The sequence below is a fragment of the Euleptes europaea genome, chromosome 7 (assembly GCF_029931775.1).
Source record: "Euleptes europaea isolate rEulEur1 chromosome 7, rEulEur1.hap1, whole genome shotgun sequence".
Lineage (NCBI taxonomy): Eukaryota > Metazoa > Chordata > Lepidosauria > Squamata > Sphaerodactylidae > Euleptes > Euleptes europaea.
In genome coordinates, this window is record NC_079318.1 from 86615377 (window position 1) to 86629436 (window position 14060).

At 47.3% G+C, this 14060-nt stretch overlaps 1 protein-coding gene across 1 annotated transcript; it reads left to right on the forward strand.

Moving 5' to 3' along the window:
* The first annotated feature begins 6581 nt into the window (after positions 1-6581).
* LRRN4CL (LRRN4 C-terminal like) lies at positions 6582-10797 on the forward strand. Its single transcript, XM_056853462.1, has 2 exons — positions 6582-6588; positions 9866-10797. The coding sequence occupies exons 1-2, from the start codon at positions 6582-6584 to the stop codon at positions 10792-10794; spliced, it is 936 nt and encodes a 311-aa protein (XP_056709440.1). The 3' UTR covers positions 10795-10797.
* The last annotated feature ends 3263 nt before the right edge of the window (positions 10798-14060 follow it).

The window sequence follows — 14060 nt, forward strand, 5'->3', positions numbered from 1 at the left end:
CCCACCTACTTCACAAGGTGTCAGTTGTGGGGAAGGGAAGCTAATTGTAAGCTGGGTTGATTCTTCCTTAAGTGGTAGAGAAAGTCTGCATATAAAAACTCTTCTTCTTCTAGTGGCCTGTCGAGCTCAGTATAGTCTCCTCTGAGACTCTCTGGCATCTGAAGCAGAGACTGGTCTTCCCAGCCCCAGATAACTGAGATCCTTTAACTGGTGATACTGGAAATTGAGTGGAGGATCTTCTGCATGGCTGTGCTGTCATTCTGTGGGATTTCAGCCAGTACGGAATGTAGTATTTGGGTGTGGAATTTGGTTTCCTGAAAATTCTCTGCACTTTTTTTTTAAGTGAAGCAAGTTTAGTACTTCAGATTGAGAGCGCATGCTTGAACGGGTGTGGGCAATGCCTCTAAAGCCAAAGTTGATCAAATAAGATTTCAGATTGTGTAAAGAGAGCCATCGTGGTATAGTGGTTAAGAGTGGCGGACTAATCTGGAGAACTGGGTTTGATTCCCTACTCCTACACATGAAGCCTGCTGGGTGACCTCAGACCAGTCACAGTTCTCTCCGAACTCTCTCAGCCCACGCAGAGGCAGGCAATGGCAAACCACCTCCGAACATCTCTTGCCTAGAAAATCCTACAGGGTTGCTGTAAGACATCTTTGACTTGATGGCGTACGCACACTTAGAGGCAGCATGGCGTAGTGGTTAAGAGAGGCAGACACTAATCTGGAGAACTGGGTTTGATTCCCCACTCCATATGAAGCCTGCTGGGTGACCTTGGGCCAGTCATAGTTCTCTGTGAACTCTCTCAGCCTGCGCAGAGGCAGGCAATGGCAAACCACCTCTGCACATCTGTTGCCTTGAAAACCTTTTGGGGTCCCCATAAATTGGCTGCTAATTGACAGTGCACACCCACAAACACACTCACACGCGGACAGCAAAGGGGCTAGTTAGGCTCCATGGTGGCTTGCACCTCCAACACCACTGACAAAATATATAGACGCAGTCAGTTTGTATAACATTACAAAGAACTCTGTCCGTGCAGAGTTTTAACACTTTGAGGCTTTTTAAATTTCCTTTTTTAGCATTGAGGTGAGGCCTGTGTGTCTATGGTAAAGCACCTGCTTTGCTCGCAGAAGGTCCCGGGTTCAATTCCTGGTGTTTCCTGTTCTCTGGGAGCAGATATGGGGGACGGGGGGAAGAAGTATTCTCCACCTGACTCCCTGGAGAGCCACTGTTTATGGCAACTTCACACGCAGACAGGCTTCGCCCAGCGCTGGTGGTGTCGTTATGTTTCTTGGCTGTCTGCTGCTTTCTGGATTAATAGGGTTTTCTGAGCAGTCCAGAGGGTCCCGCCCAATTGGATTCTCCAGTTCGGCTTGGGGGAAAATCCGTGCTCCTCCCTGACTGGGAAGGAGAAGGGGGTGTCTGCATTCCACAGGTGGCTAGTAACCCTTGGGTCGGATTCCAAGCTGGCGGTGGTTGTAACCCCATTGCTCCACGCCCTGAGGGGAGGAAGTCTGTTACTTTGACGGCGGGACGTAGCGTGCAATGCCTCATTCCAGCCATGATGTACAGGGATGGTGTGTCTTCCCGGAACAAGCAGGAATGCTTTGTCGGTATGCTGAAGTCTGTGATGGAGTGTGGATGAAATGCGTTGCTTGCACTCAAAAATGCTCTTGGTGTTACCTGCCCCTGCTGTGTTGCTTTGGAAACCTTGTGGGAGGGCAGAGAGGGGGAACATAACTTAGCACTTAATAGTTTTCAGGAACTAAGTTTTTGAAATGCGTAGGCAGCAAGTCTTCAAAAAACCAAACACAAGCCAGGGATAAGAGCATGAATAGCTGTAGTTGATCAGACTAAAGGGTCGAGCTTTGCTGCCAGCAATAACCAGCAAGGTGCTTCAGGGAAGTTTATAAGCAGGGCATGGCTACAGCCCTTCTCTGTTGCTTGTCCTTAGTATTTTTTTAACTTCAAAGACAGAGTTGCCTCTGAACATGGAGGCTCTAATACAGATAACTGTGTTGCTGACAACTTTTTCAACATGGTTCATGCCAATGGCCTTCCCTTGCTGTGTTTTGCTTGGATGAAGGTACTTCAGTTGTCCACGGCCCTTAGTCCTCTGGCCTCTGACGGAGACCAGAGCCTACATGCAGTAGCAACAGAGTTTGTTCTGGCAGAAGGCGGGGAAGCAAGTTCCCTGCATCTGCTTACCCTTTAGCTGATGTCTGGCAAGTCAGGCTTCCCCTTGGCATGGTCCCCTTCCTAGGAGGAAGAAGGTCAAGTACCATGGCTAATAGTTGTTGATATATTAATGGAGTCTGTCTACTTAATCCATTCCTGAGACACTTAAGCTAGCGACTGTTGGAGCATCAAGTGGCCATGAATTCCACAGGTGTCACAGAGCTGAACAGCTGTCTCCTAACACCATGGTGACACTTGGCCAGATGAGAAAGGAACCGGCAACATGCCTGCTCCGGCTGGCGGAAAATGTCATGGTGGTAGGTGTCAAAACTTGCCAGGAGGTCCAGAAGCATCGACTGGGTCACGATCTTTCTCCTGGCGAAGAAGAAAAGTTGGTTTTTATATGCCGACTTTCTCTACCTTTTATGGAGAATCAACCCAGTTTACAACCTCCTTCCCTTCCTCTCCCCACAACAGGCATCCTTGTGAGACAGTGGGGCTGAGAGAGTTCAGAGGGAAGTGTGAACACATGAAGCTGCCTTATACTGAATCAGACCCTGGGTCCATCAAAGTCAGTATTGTCTACTCTGACCAGCAGCTGCTCTCCAGGGTCTCAGGCAGAGAGGTCTTTCGCATCACCTACTTGCCTGGTCCCTTTAACTGGAGATGCTGGGGATTGAACCTGCGACCTTCTGCATGCCCAGCAGACACTGTCCAAGGTCACCCAGCAGGCTTCATGTGGAGGAGTGGGGAATCAGACCCAGTTTTCCAGATTAGAGTCCATCGCTCCTGACCACTACACCATACTGGCTCACTTCCTTTCCTCTATGCTTGCTAGACTTTCCCCTGTCAACACCTCTTGCTCACCCTCTGCTTAACTCCTGTCGGCCCAAACCACAACTGACAAGCCCTGAGTAAGGCAAACCTCTGGAACATAATGTATGCGACTAAATCTCCCTTCTAAAGTGATACAAAGTCAATGGAATTCCCAGCGCAGCCAAGGGGCAGAGGGTGGAATGGGGCGCTCTTTGAAGCTTAATCACACTTGCTGAATGTTTCAGGTCCAAAGCCCTGATTTGCTGGCATCTGCATTCATCCAGGAATGCACCCTTCCCGGTGCTGAGTCAGAAACTCATGGGAATGACTAAGCACAAATGAAACACAGGCTCGTTTTTGTTAAAAATGTGTCAATCGTATAGTCTGTCTCTTAATTCTTTGAAAACTAATTAATGTTCCTCTGTCCTGGATTACGTTCCCCCCCCTGACATATCCTTAAGCATTTGTTTTTTAATTATGTTTGAACGTCTCTTCCTCTGACTCAGGGGGGCGGAAAAGGCTTTTATGTTTGTCTCTGAATTTTAAAATGGGGCCCAAGAGATGTTTGTGCCGAGGTGGGGTAATTGGGAGCAAAATAATTGGAAATGTGGGGCATGAAAAATATTATGTATAGACACAGACAGATCTCTGGAAGAATGGGAAGGCTTGTGTAGATATTTATACCCTGACTCTTTCCCAGGGGGGCTCAAAGCATAATTCTCCCCTCCTCTATTGTATCCTCATGAGGACAACCATGTGAGGTAGGTTAGGCTGAGAGAGTAACTGGCCCAACATTACCCACTGAGCTTCAATGTAGGGTTGCCAGATCCAGGTTAGAAAACCCCTGGATATTTGGGGTGGAGCCTGGGGAGGACAGGGACTTCAGTGGGGTACAATGTAGGGTTGCCAGATCCCTCTTCGCAACTGGCGGGAGATTTTTGGGGCGGAGCCTGAGGAGGGCAGGGTTTGGGGAGGGGAGGGACTTCAATGCCATAGAGTCCAATGGCCAAAGTGGCCATTTTCTCCTGGGGAACTGATCTCTATCGGAAGGAGATCAGTTGTAATAGCAAGAGATCTCCAGCTAGTACCTGGAGATTAGGATAATGTAAAAAATACTCACAATACTGGTAACCAAAAGCTAAGGGGGGAAAAACCAGCACAACTCAATATATTCAACAATTCATTAACGTGCTAACAGTGAAAAACAACCACAAGGTGTACAAATATATACAATTATTTACAATTGATTATCACAAGCCTAATAGCAAAGTCCAAAAGTCTATCCGAGGCCAATTTTCTTCTAATCCAAATGTGGTCGACAATGTCAAAAATTAGTTGGCACGAAGTCCGATCCAAAGGAGGAAACGCTATTCCGGATACTCTGTAGCGCTTTCACCAAAGCATAGCTTCATCAGCCTATAAAATGTATATAAATATTACAACATTCCTTTAGCCTCCATTACATGTTTACTAAACTTTATGCGAAAATATATTGGACAATATTAGCTTACATCACGATGTGTTAGAAGCATACAAATAGGGAGGTTTATGGTCTTTTTAGGTCTTTTAAAAAAATTAATTAATCAGTAATTGCTTCAATAGTATTTTAACTTTTGCAATTTTTTAGTATTTTTAACAAATTATTTTTTTAGCTCCCAAAAAAAATGGGCTGCTGATCCTTCTACATCAAAGTTAACCTGTAACTCACAGCCTCAAGCACATATAGAACCTGAGGGTCACATGATGTAATAAAGCAGACTGAACTGCCCAGGATTTAAAGGCACAGTACACATATGGCAACTCTCAAAAATAAATTTATAAAATTATAAAAAACAGGACAAATCAAATTCGTTATTCAGCCCATTGGGGGCTAAGGTGTTAAACAGATGGATAAAGCGCGTTTCGTTCTGAAGCAACACTTTCTGTACATCTCTAGGGTTGTGTGTGTTCAGTTTGCCCAGTTCCCCCCTTTTAAATGCACTGCATTTGTGTGCATTTGTTTACCGTTATCTTGCTTTTCTCCCAAATGGGGACTCAATATGGTTAACACATTGCACCCCCCCCTCCAATTCTCACACCAACAACCTTGTGAGGTAGGTTAGGCTGAGAGTCTGTGACTGGCCCCAGGCCGACCAGCAAGCTTCTGAGGTAGAAGTGGGGATTTGAACATGGGTCTCCCACGGTCCTAGACTGACGCTCTGTCTGCTAGACTGACGCTCTGCTCAATCTGGCTCTCAAATCCCACTCTGTGCAGATGGATGGAGTTCTGTCTGCCTCAGCCCACCTGTGCGAGTGGGTGCCAGTTCAGTTCTATCTGGAAAGACTACCTGCAATTCTTTGCAAGGCTTACTTCTCCAAAGCTGAGATTCCAAAACTCTGGGCCGGGCCGGGCCAATCTGCCAGGAAGCGGGGCTCACGAGTTTTTTGGAGAATTTAAGACACGATATATGAGCTGTTAATTTTTTTTTTATTGCCGTCAAGTCACCGCTGACTGATGGTGACCCTGTAGGGTTTTCAAGGCAAGAGTCGTTCAGAAATAGCTTGCCATTGCCTGCCTCCGTGCCACATACAGGGGAGATTTATACCAAAACAGATATTCCCTAATGCAGCCTTTGCTATGGCTCCTGTGTGCGGGAGAATCCCAGGACCCTCCCCGATGCTCCACCCCAAAAACCTCCTGCCGGTGGCGAAGAAGGATCTGGCAACCCTGGTTGGCATCTCTACCTTTTGATGATCCTCTTTGACAGACTTGCCCGTACTGGTGAGAAAAAGGCCGTCCCGGGAGCTGTTCTGCCTAGCGACTCTGCTGGAGTGTCTGGTTCATGTATGAATGTGTAGCCCTAGGTTAGGGCCGGACTGGCAGCATGGAAAGTCTCTCTGGGATGAGTACTCTCCTGTCAACCATCCAGGCAGAATCTCTCCCTCCCGGGCCCCCGCCGTCTCCCCTTTTTCTCAGGCTGGGTCCCCCCCCCCCCCAATTCTCTCTTGATCTCATACATTCACAGAGGTTTGCTGAGCAGATGTGCTGCCCAAGCCTTGCGAAGAAAAGCCCTTATAAAGCCCTTTGCAGGCACCTGCAGTGGGGGGCCCAATGTAGGGCAGCAGCAGTTTCCCATCCCTCTGGCTGCTTTTTGCTCATCCCCGCTGGCTGGGAAGGGGTGGGGAGAGGAAGAAACTCAGGGAATGAGGTCATACAGAGGAGGGTATAAAACTTTTTTGCTCGGCAGCGGCTGACACAGAAGGCGAGGGTGCTCCTTCCAGGCAGGGAAGAATCGGCCTCTGCCACAGGTGGCACCTTGCTTGGGACGTCAAACGGCATCCTGGCTGAGAGACCACAAGGGTTGGTGGACCTCCGACACAAGTAGCTCCTGTTTCTGCCACAGGCCACGCGAGGGCCGAGTGCCTACGCAGGGCGGTCGTTCCAAAAGATCACTCCATCATCCTTCATCCCACAACCCTGCTGCCTTGGTGACTGGCTGTTGTGTTGCTTAGACACCACCGTTGTTGCTTTTGTCCTGGAGACCCTTCATTTGACACCTCTGTTGCCCAGCAACCCCAAGCCAACCTCCCCTGTCCACCTGACGATGCCAGGTAAGTGAATGGCTGTGAATGATGCGCTCATCTGGGGTTGCGTTCACACAAGGTTATCACCATTGCTTTTGGCTAGGAGGATGAGTGAGCCAGAAAGACTCCGGCTCAAATATGATCTATGCAATGAATTCTCTTACGGCCCAGGTTACATGCTATGTTTTATTTATATTTCTTTACGTTGTTATACCCCACTCCTCTCCCCAAGGGGGGATCCGAAGCAGCTGACAATATCATCTTCTCCTGAACTGCCTTGAATTCGGCATGTTCCTCACAGGCAGATAAAGCTGGAGGTGGCTGAACAGTCTCTGCCTGTTTTTCTCCATACATTTAGGGTTGCCAACCTCCAGGTACTAGCTGGAGATCTCCTGCCATTACAACTGATCTCCAGCCGATAGAGATCAGTTCACCTGGAGAAAACGGCTGCTTTGGCCATTGGACTCTATAGCATTGAAGTCCCTTCCCAATTTCCAGGTATTTCCCAGCCCAGAGCTGGCAACCCTAATTGTATATCTTATCTCTCTTGAAACAGCTAACTTTCCATAGGGATGACAAGGGTTTATTTTTATTTATACATTGCTTTTCTCTCTTAACGGGGACCCAACACTGTTTACATCACCATCCTCCCTTCCTCCGTTTTTATTTTATTTTAAACATTTGTATCCCACCTATCTACCCAACTTAGGGTCCCCAAGATGGCAAACAAAACAATGTGAAAAGTCAGATAAATATATATTAAATATTTAAAACAATCAAATAAAATACAAACACAGACATATAACCAGGAAGGAGGGCCATTGAGAGCTAGGGAGGGTATGCAGAACAAAACAAAAAGTTTTCACCCACTGGTGGAAGACAAGAATTGAGGGAGACAGACAAAATCTCCCTGGGGAGGGAGCTCCAAAGTTTTGGTGCTACAACTAAGAAGGCCCTCTCTAGGGTTGCCATCCATCTAGCCTCAGATAACAGGGGCAACCTGAAGCAGGGCCTCTGAAGATGGAGTGGTTGGTTAGAAGAAGAGAAGAGTTGGTTTTTTATACCCCGCTTTTTTCCTACCTTTAAGGAGAATCAAACCAGTTTACAATCGCCTTCCTTTCTTCTCCTCACAACAGACACCTTGTGAGGTAGGTGGGGCTGAGAGAGTTCGGAGAGAATTGTGACCAGACAGAGGTCACCCCAGCAGGCATCATGTGGGGGAACGGGGGACACCAGATTCGAGTCCGCCACTCTTAACCACTACACCACGCTGGCTTCACCTTAGGTTCATTACGGGAGTAGGCAGTCCTCGTTTTGTCCTCCCACAACAACAGCCCTGTGAGGTGGGTGGGAGTGAGACAGCGTAACTTGCCCAAGGTCATCCTGCAAGCTTCCACGGCAGACTAGGGTCTCAGACCCAGGTCTCCTAGGTCTGAGTCCAGCACTTCAACCACTGTATTGCACACGCTTTCCCTGATTGTTCGAGGAGAAATAGGAAAAGCTTAAGTAAATAACTGAGAAAGGAAAGGTGCCCAGGGGCTCTATGACCCCTCCCATCTTTCTCTGCCTGTGTCGGGGTTAGTAGTGAGAACCTGGCTCCATGTGGCTGTTTATCAGGAGATGGTATATCTAACATGTAGTCATACATTTTGATGGTTTTAGGCAAGTCATTCTTCTGATTTAGCCCTGTCCGCATGGCTGAGCTAAGGGAGTAAGAATAGCAGGCTGTTTTATGGGAATGTTGTAGGAATGGCTAAAAAAAAAATCTGTTAAGTGCCTTCAGGTAGTTGATATGTGCTACAAAGGTGTAAATTGTCATCTGTTTTTCTGAAACACCACATACTGATGGGGAAACTCCTCAGTTCCCCAGAATCCTTTTTCAGGATGGATCTGAATCAAAAATTAAATAAAAACAAAAGTGAGGAAAAAAACATTTGGGGGCATGACCCCCCCCAAATCCCCCATAAGCAGTTAGTAATAACCTTAAAATAAAAAAGAATAACTTGTAAAGACAAATATAATTCCATAATCTACTGCACCCCCATTCCAAAACAGATTATGTAATTCTGTCCCTCTTTCTCCATTCATGAATATCTGCAGTATCATTCATGCAAACAGCATGTGTGACAGCTAAATTGAACTTCCATGTTCAGAGGCAAGCTACCTCTGAATGCCAAACCAAGGGAATGGGCAATAGGGGAAGTGAGATTTCCTTTGTGCCCTCTGTGTGAACTTCCCACAGCTGGATACAAACCACTAGTGGTTTGCCTTATTCAGCTTGGCTCTTTTTTTTTCCTGTTCTCAAATCTCCATAGGAACCGCAACAGAAGCATGTTTGTGCTGTGTGAACTTTGGGAGGAGGAATTGTGGCATTGGTTCTCTGGAATGTGGAGGAAAAGATTATGTTTCGGGGAGGAAGAACAAACTATTTGTCTGGCAGCAGCTAGGGCTGGGTGTCCTCGGTGCTTGAAAACATAGGGCTGAAGTCAGTTTCTTTTGCAAATCCTCAAGAGGGTCACTGGATGGTCTTCTCCTATGCTCCATTGGCTCAATCACTGACAAGCTTACTCAGTAACTTACCTGAGGTTTAGAATAATAGAATCATAGAGTTGGAAGGGACCGCCAGGGTCATCTATTTCAACCCCCTGCACAACACAGGAAAGTCACAACTACCTCCCCCCTACACCCCCAGTGACCCCATACTCCATGCCCAGAAGATGGCCAAGATGCCCTCCCTCTCATGACCTGCTTAAGGTCATAGAATCAGCATTGCTGACAGATGGCCATCTTCTAGCCTCTGCTTAAAAACCTCGGGGAAGGAGCGCTTACCACCTCCTGAGGAAGCCTGTTCCACTGAGGAACCACTCTAACTGTTAGAAAATTCTTCCTAATGTCCAGATGGAAACTCTTTTGATTTAATTTCAACCCATTGATTCTGGTCCGACCTGGGGCAACAGAAAATAACTCAATATTGACTCAGCCTTTCATTCTTCCGAGGTTGGTAAAATGAGTACCCAGCTTGCTGGGGGTAAAGTGTAGATGTCTGGGGAAGGCACTGGCAAACTACCCCATAAACAAGTCTGCCTAGTAAATGTCAGCATGTGACGTCACCCAATGGGTCAGGAATTACCTGGTGCTTGCACAGGGGACTACCTTTACCTTTTTAACTCAATATTAACTGGTTGGCAGCAGCTTTCCAGGGACTCTAGCAGACAGAAGTTCTCCCTCCCCCGCCAAACATCTGTCTTGAGCGCCTAAAACTGCCCGGGCCTTCAGTTTGCAAAGCAGGTGTTCTATTACTGAGCCTCTACCTTTCTCACACTAATTTTGCCCCCCAACTGTTTGTTCTTTCTCTTAATAGGAACCATGCAAGTCCAAAGACTATTTCTGGTAGCCGTCTGGATCCTGCTGCTGTGCCCTCGGGGTTCCCCAACAAGCATCGGGCACCCTTTGCCTGTACCCCTCAAAGATAACCCCCTCTACCTGTCTCCCTCGGGGAGTAACACCCCAGAGGTGATCAAAGACAAGCCTTCGTGGTCGGCTCCCGCCAAATCTTCTCAGGAAGAGAGGGATTATGATGATGACTATCTCTTCACCACGGACCCTCCGGAAATGCCCCGCTCCCCACAGATGCCCCCTCCGCACTGCGACTACCATCACTGTCACCATCTTCAAGTACCCTGTGCCGAGCTGAGAAAAGCCAGTGGGTGCTTGTGCCCGGGCATCACAAGGCCGGATGTGGCCCCGGAAGCGCCGCACCTGCAAACCATCCTCGTTAGCGAGGCGGGCGTCAGTCTGCATTGGTGTGCGCCATCTTCTCCCGTAGAGGAATACCACGTGATGTACCATGCGGTCGGGGAGGCCTCTGAGTCCGGCCCGGCCCTCAACAGCACCTTCCGGTTGTCGACGATATCGGGGTTGTTACCCGACAAGCAGTACGTGGTCTGTGTTGTTGCTTCCAACCGGGCGGGTCACAGCCCCACAGACGATGGGCAGCAGGAGCACGGGCCCTGCCGTCTGGTCCATACCCCTCCTCGTCAGATGCCCTATGTCTATGTGGCTGCGGGGCTGGCTGCCACCCTGATCCTGGTGGTGATCTCAGCCCTGGTCTGGCATTTCTGCATACGCCGGAGGAAACATTTGCTCCACGGATCCCGAGACAATATTTTGGATGGTCAGCCAGGCCTGGATGGCACCACAAACAGCACTTTCCGGAGCGAGGAACACTTATAACAGGGTCTCTGATAGGTCCCTCTTCAGAGTGGAGCAGACCATGCAGACATTTCTTATAGGCATGGGAGAACAACGGGCTCTGAAGCTTCTTGCCTTTGGCTGTGGAGGTAGCATCTGCATGAGAAGTTGGGGGGAAGGAAGGGAATAATTATTTTTGCTGCCCCACAGCTTTTTTCAAAAGCAGGTGTTGTCTCTGGGATCAAGGAGTCCATTTTGTACTTCCAATACTGAAATTTGCATTTTTTTGCATACATCCATCCCCGAGATCTCTTGGTTTGTGGGAAGGTGCTTATGCACAACCGTGGCAATTGGGCCAGTATCTCAGACATTACCTCCCCAACATAAATGTACTCAGGGAGTAAAAAAAATGCAATGAACTTAGCCTGTCCCCACGCTACTAAGTCAGCACGAAGACTCTGGATTCTGTCGTCTTATGAGCCCATTTTGGAGCGACCAAAAAGTAGAGGGGTGGATGTGCCCTAACAGGAATGCAAAGAGATTTCCTCAAGAGAAGGATGTTGTATGATTTCTGTCTATTTATGTATTTATTATTTAAGTTTGAAAATAATACAGAGGTACAAAGGTGATGGGGGGTGAAACACAGAGATGGTTAGGGTTGAAAAGAAATACCTGTGTGGTTTCCCACACACAAGCTATACTGGAAAGAATATATATTTCAAAGATATCAAGTTTTATAGCAGTGCTGGGGATAGAAATGCGCATACTTGCTCATCCAGAAGCAACATGGCAGCTATGAATGTGCAGTCCATCTGCCCTTACCAACTGAGTCTGATGCTGGTTTACCTGTTGTTCCTTCCCCTACAGCATCTTGGGAGTTGTAGTTTGATGAGTGTGTTCCTATCCTTACAGAACTATAGAATTCAGGGTTCTTTGGGATGGGGCTGTCTAAACCAGTTTGTGATAGGCTGGATCCCACAGATCTATTCTTCTAAGGGTGGCACTTTTCTCTGGCAAAAGGAGCATCCGCATTAAGCCCTATGTGCCAAAGGAAAATGCCACAGTTAACAGAGCAAACGGATCTAGCACAGGATACTTATGCTCAATATCGGTTTCCATCAGCTTAATTGTCATCGCTTCCTCCTTTCCACCAAGAATTCTCAAAATTGTAATTTTATGGGAAGCTGGCCATTTGGAATCCCTACATTTTTGGTTACAGAATTGATGGTTCCATGTTGGGCAACAATTATTTTATTTGAGAATCACCTTGAACATGCATAGAGACAGCAATAGGTAACTCAGTTCAGTAAATAATTAACTTTTAAAATAATTTTCCTGGGAAGAGGGGTCTTGTGGTAGGTACCCTAAAGACTAACTTTTTATTCTAGCATTCTATTGGATTTCTAGTAGGTAATGTTGAATACTTTGCTCCCGCATACAGTGGGGCTATCTTTATGCTCAATTTCGTGTTCCTTTTGCGGTTAACGGTACGAAACCAGAGGCCAAGAGACTGTCTCCAGTTAACTTTTCACAATGACGCGTGGCTGCTAATTTGTTGTCATTCGAGGGAGTAGAATGGAATCAATAAATGGAGTCAATAAAATCCCAAATGATCAAGCACTCAGGTTGCATTCCTTTCTTTTCCTAACTAACTCTCACCTTGGCTACGAGAACAGGATGGACTCTGTTGTAAGCCAGAGGTTTCCGTTGGAAGCATCTCTCACACAGTCAAGAAGCTGTTGAACTGAGGCCTGGAAAACCTTATGTTTTCCAGATGTGTGGAAGGAATGGATGGGAACATCTGGAATATGAATGACTACCTCTTGCTAGGACAACATGTCCCCATAGGCTGCTGGGAATATTGGGGTGGGCTTGGTCTGGCTTTCTCCTGTCTTGGAAAGAGTTGTGGGAAAGTATTCCCATGTCAGATTTTGTGAATAATGCTTTTTCATTCTCACCAGCTGAGAATAGTGACATTTATAATGTCAGAAGTATGGGTCCAGCATGTGATCTATTTAATAACAAGACTGTGATGGAATTTAGAATAAATGGGGCACATTGGCAAAGGCTGTGGAACATATGGGGGAATGCTATAGGAGGGTAGAAGAAGAGTTGGTTTTTATATGCCGACTTTCTCTATCACTTAAGGGAGACTCAAACTGGCTTACAATCACCTTCCCTTCCCCTCCCCACAACAGACACCCTGTGAGGTAGGTGGGGCTGAGAGTGTGTGACTAGCCCAAGGTCGCCCAGCTGGTTTCATTTGGAGGAGTGGGGAAACAAATCCAGTTCACCAGATTAGCCTCTGCTGCTCATGTGGAGGAGCGGGGAATCAAACCCGATTCTCCAGATCAGAGTCCACCGCTCCAAACCACCGCTCTTAACCACTACACCACGCTGGCTCGTGGTTCTACCACTGAGGATAATAAAATGGTTAGAAAGAAATATGCTTTGAGGCAAGAAAGGGTGAGCAGAACGTATCAACATGAAATATATTTAAGGGACAGGGCCGTTACCAGCAATCCTCCACATTTTAAGGGGGCGCGTTTGAAGAAATGAATGGGGAAATCTGTGACTAAGGGGAATTGGGGGGGGGGGTTCCCGATGACTTAACTACTACTGCCCACACTGTGTTTATGAACAATCCAAAGAGAGACAGGGTGTGTGAGTCTGGGTAAGTAGTGCTGGGTGGAGCCAGGCTGGAGTTCAAAGCAAAGCTGCTGGCAGGGGCACCCAACGCCTGTTGATCTTTTTCCCAATGGAAACTTCATGTCACAAATTAAAGAGCTCCCTGGAAATGTCTTTCAGGTGGGTTGTGGGTCCCTGGTGGGAGGCGCAGCTGCTGGCTAGGGCCTGATTATAGCCCTATTGCAGAACTGTTAGTGCTGGAAGGATGCTGGCTCATAGTTACATTCCTTTACAAATTACTATAGCAGCAAGCTCAGGGAATCAGATTCCCTCTCGTATTCTGGGCCAAACACAGTACCATCATTTACACTGGGCTTAGAAATCACATATGCTATTTTGATCATCCATACAGCTGCCTTGTGAGATTGTGGTGTGACAGCCAGCATGGTGTAGTGGTTAGGAGCAGTGGACTCTACCAGGTTTGATTACACGCTCCTCTACATGAGTGGCAGATGCTAATCTAGAGAACCGGGTTTGAGTCCCCACTCCTCCACCAAGGAATACCGGGATCACTATGCAGAGGAAGGCATAGCGTTAGTCTCTTGCCTTGAAAACCCCATAAGAGTTCGCCATAAATTGGCTGTGACTTGATGGCACTTTACACACACACACACACACAC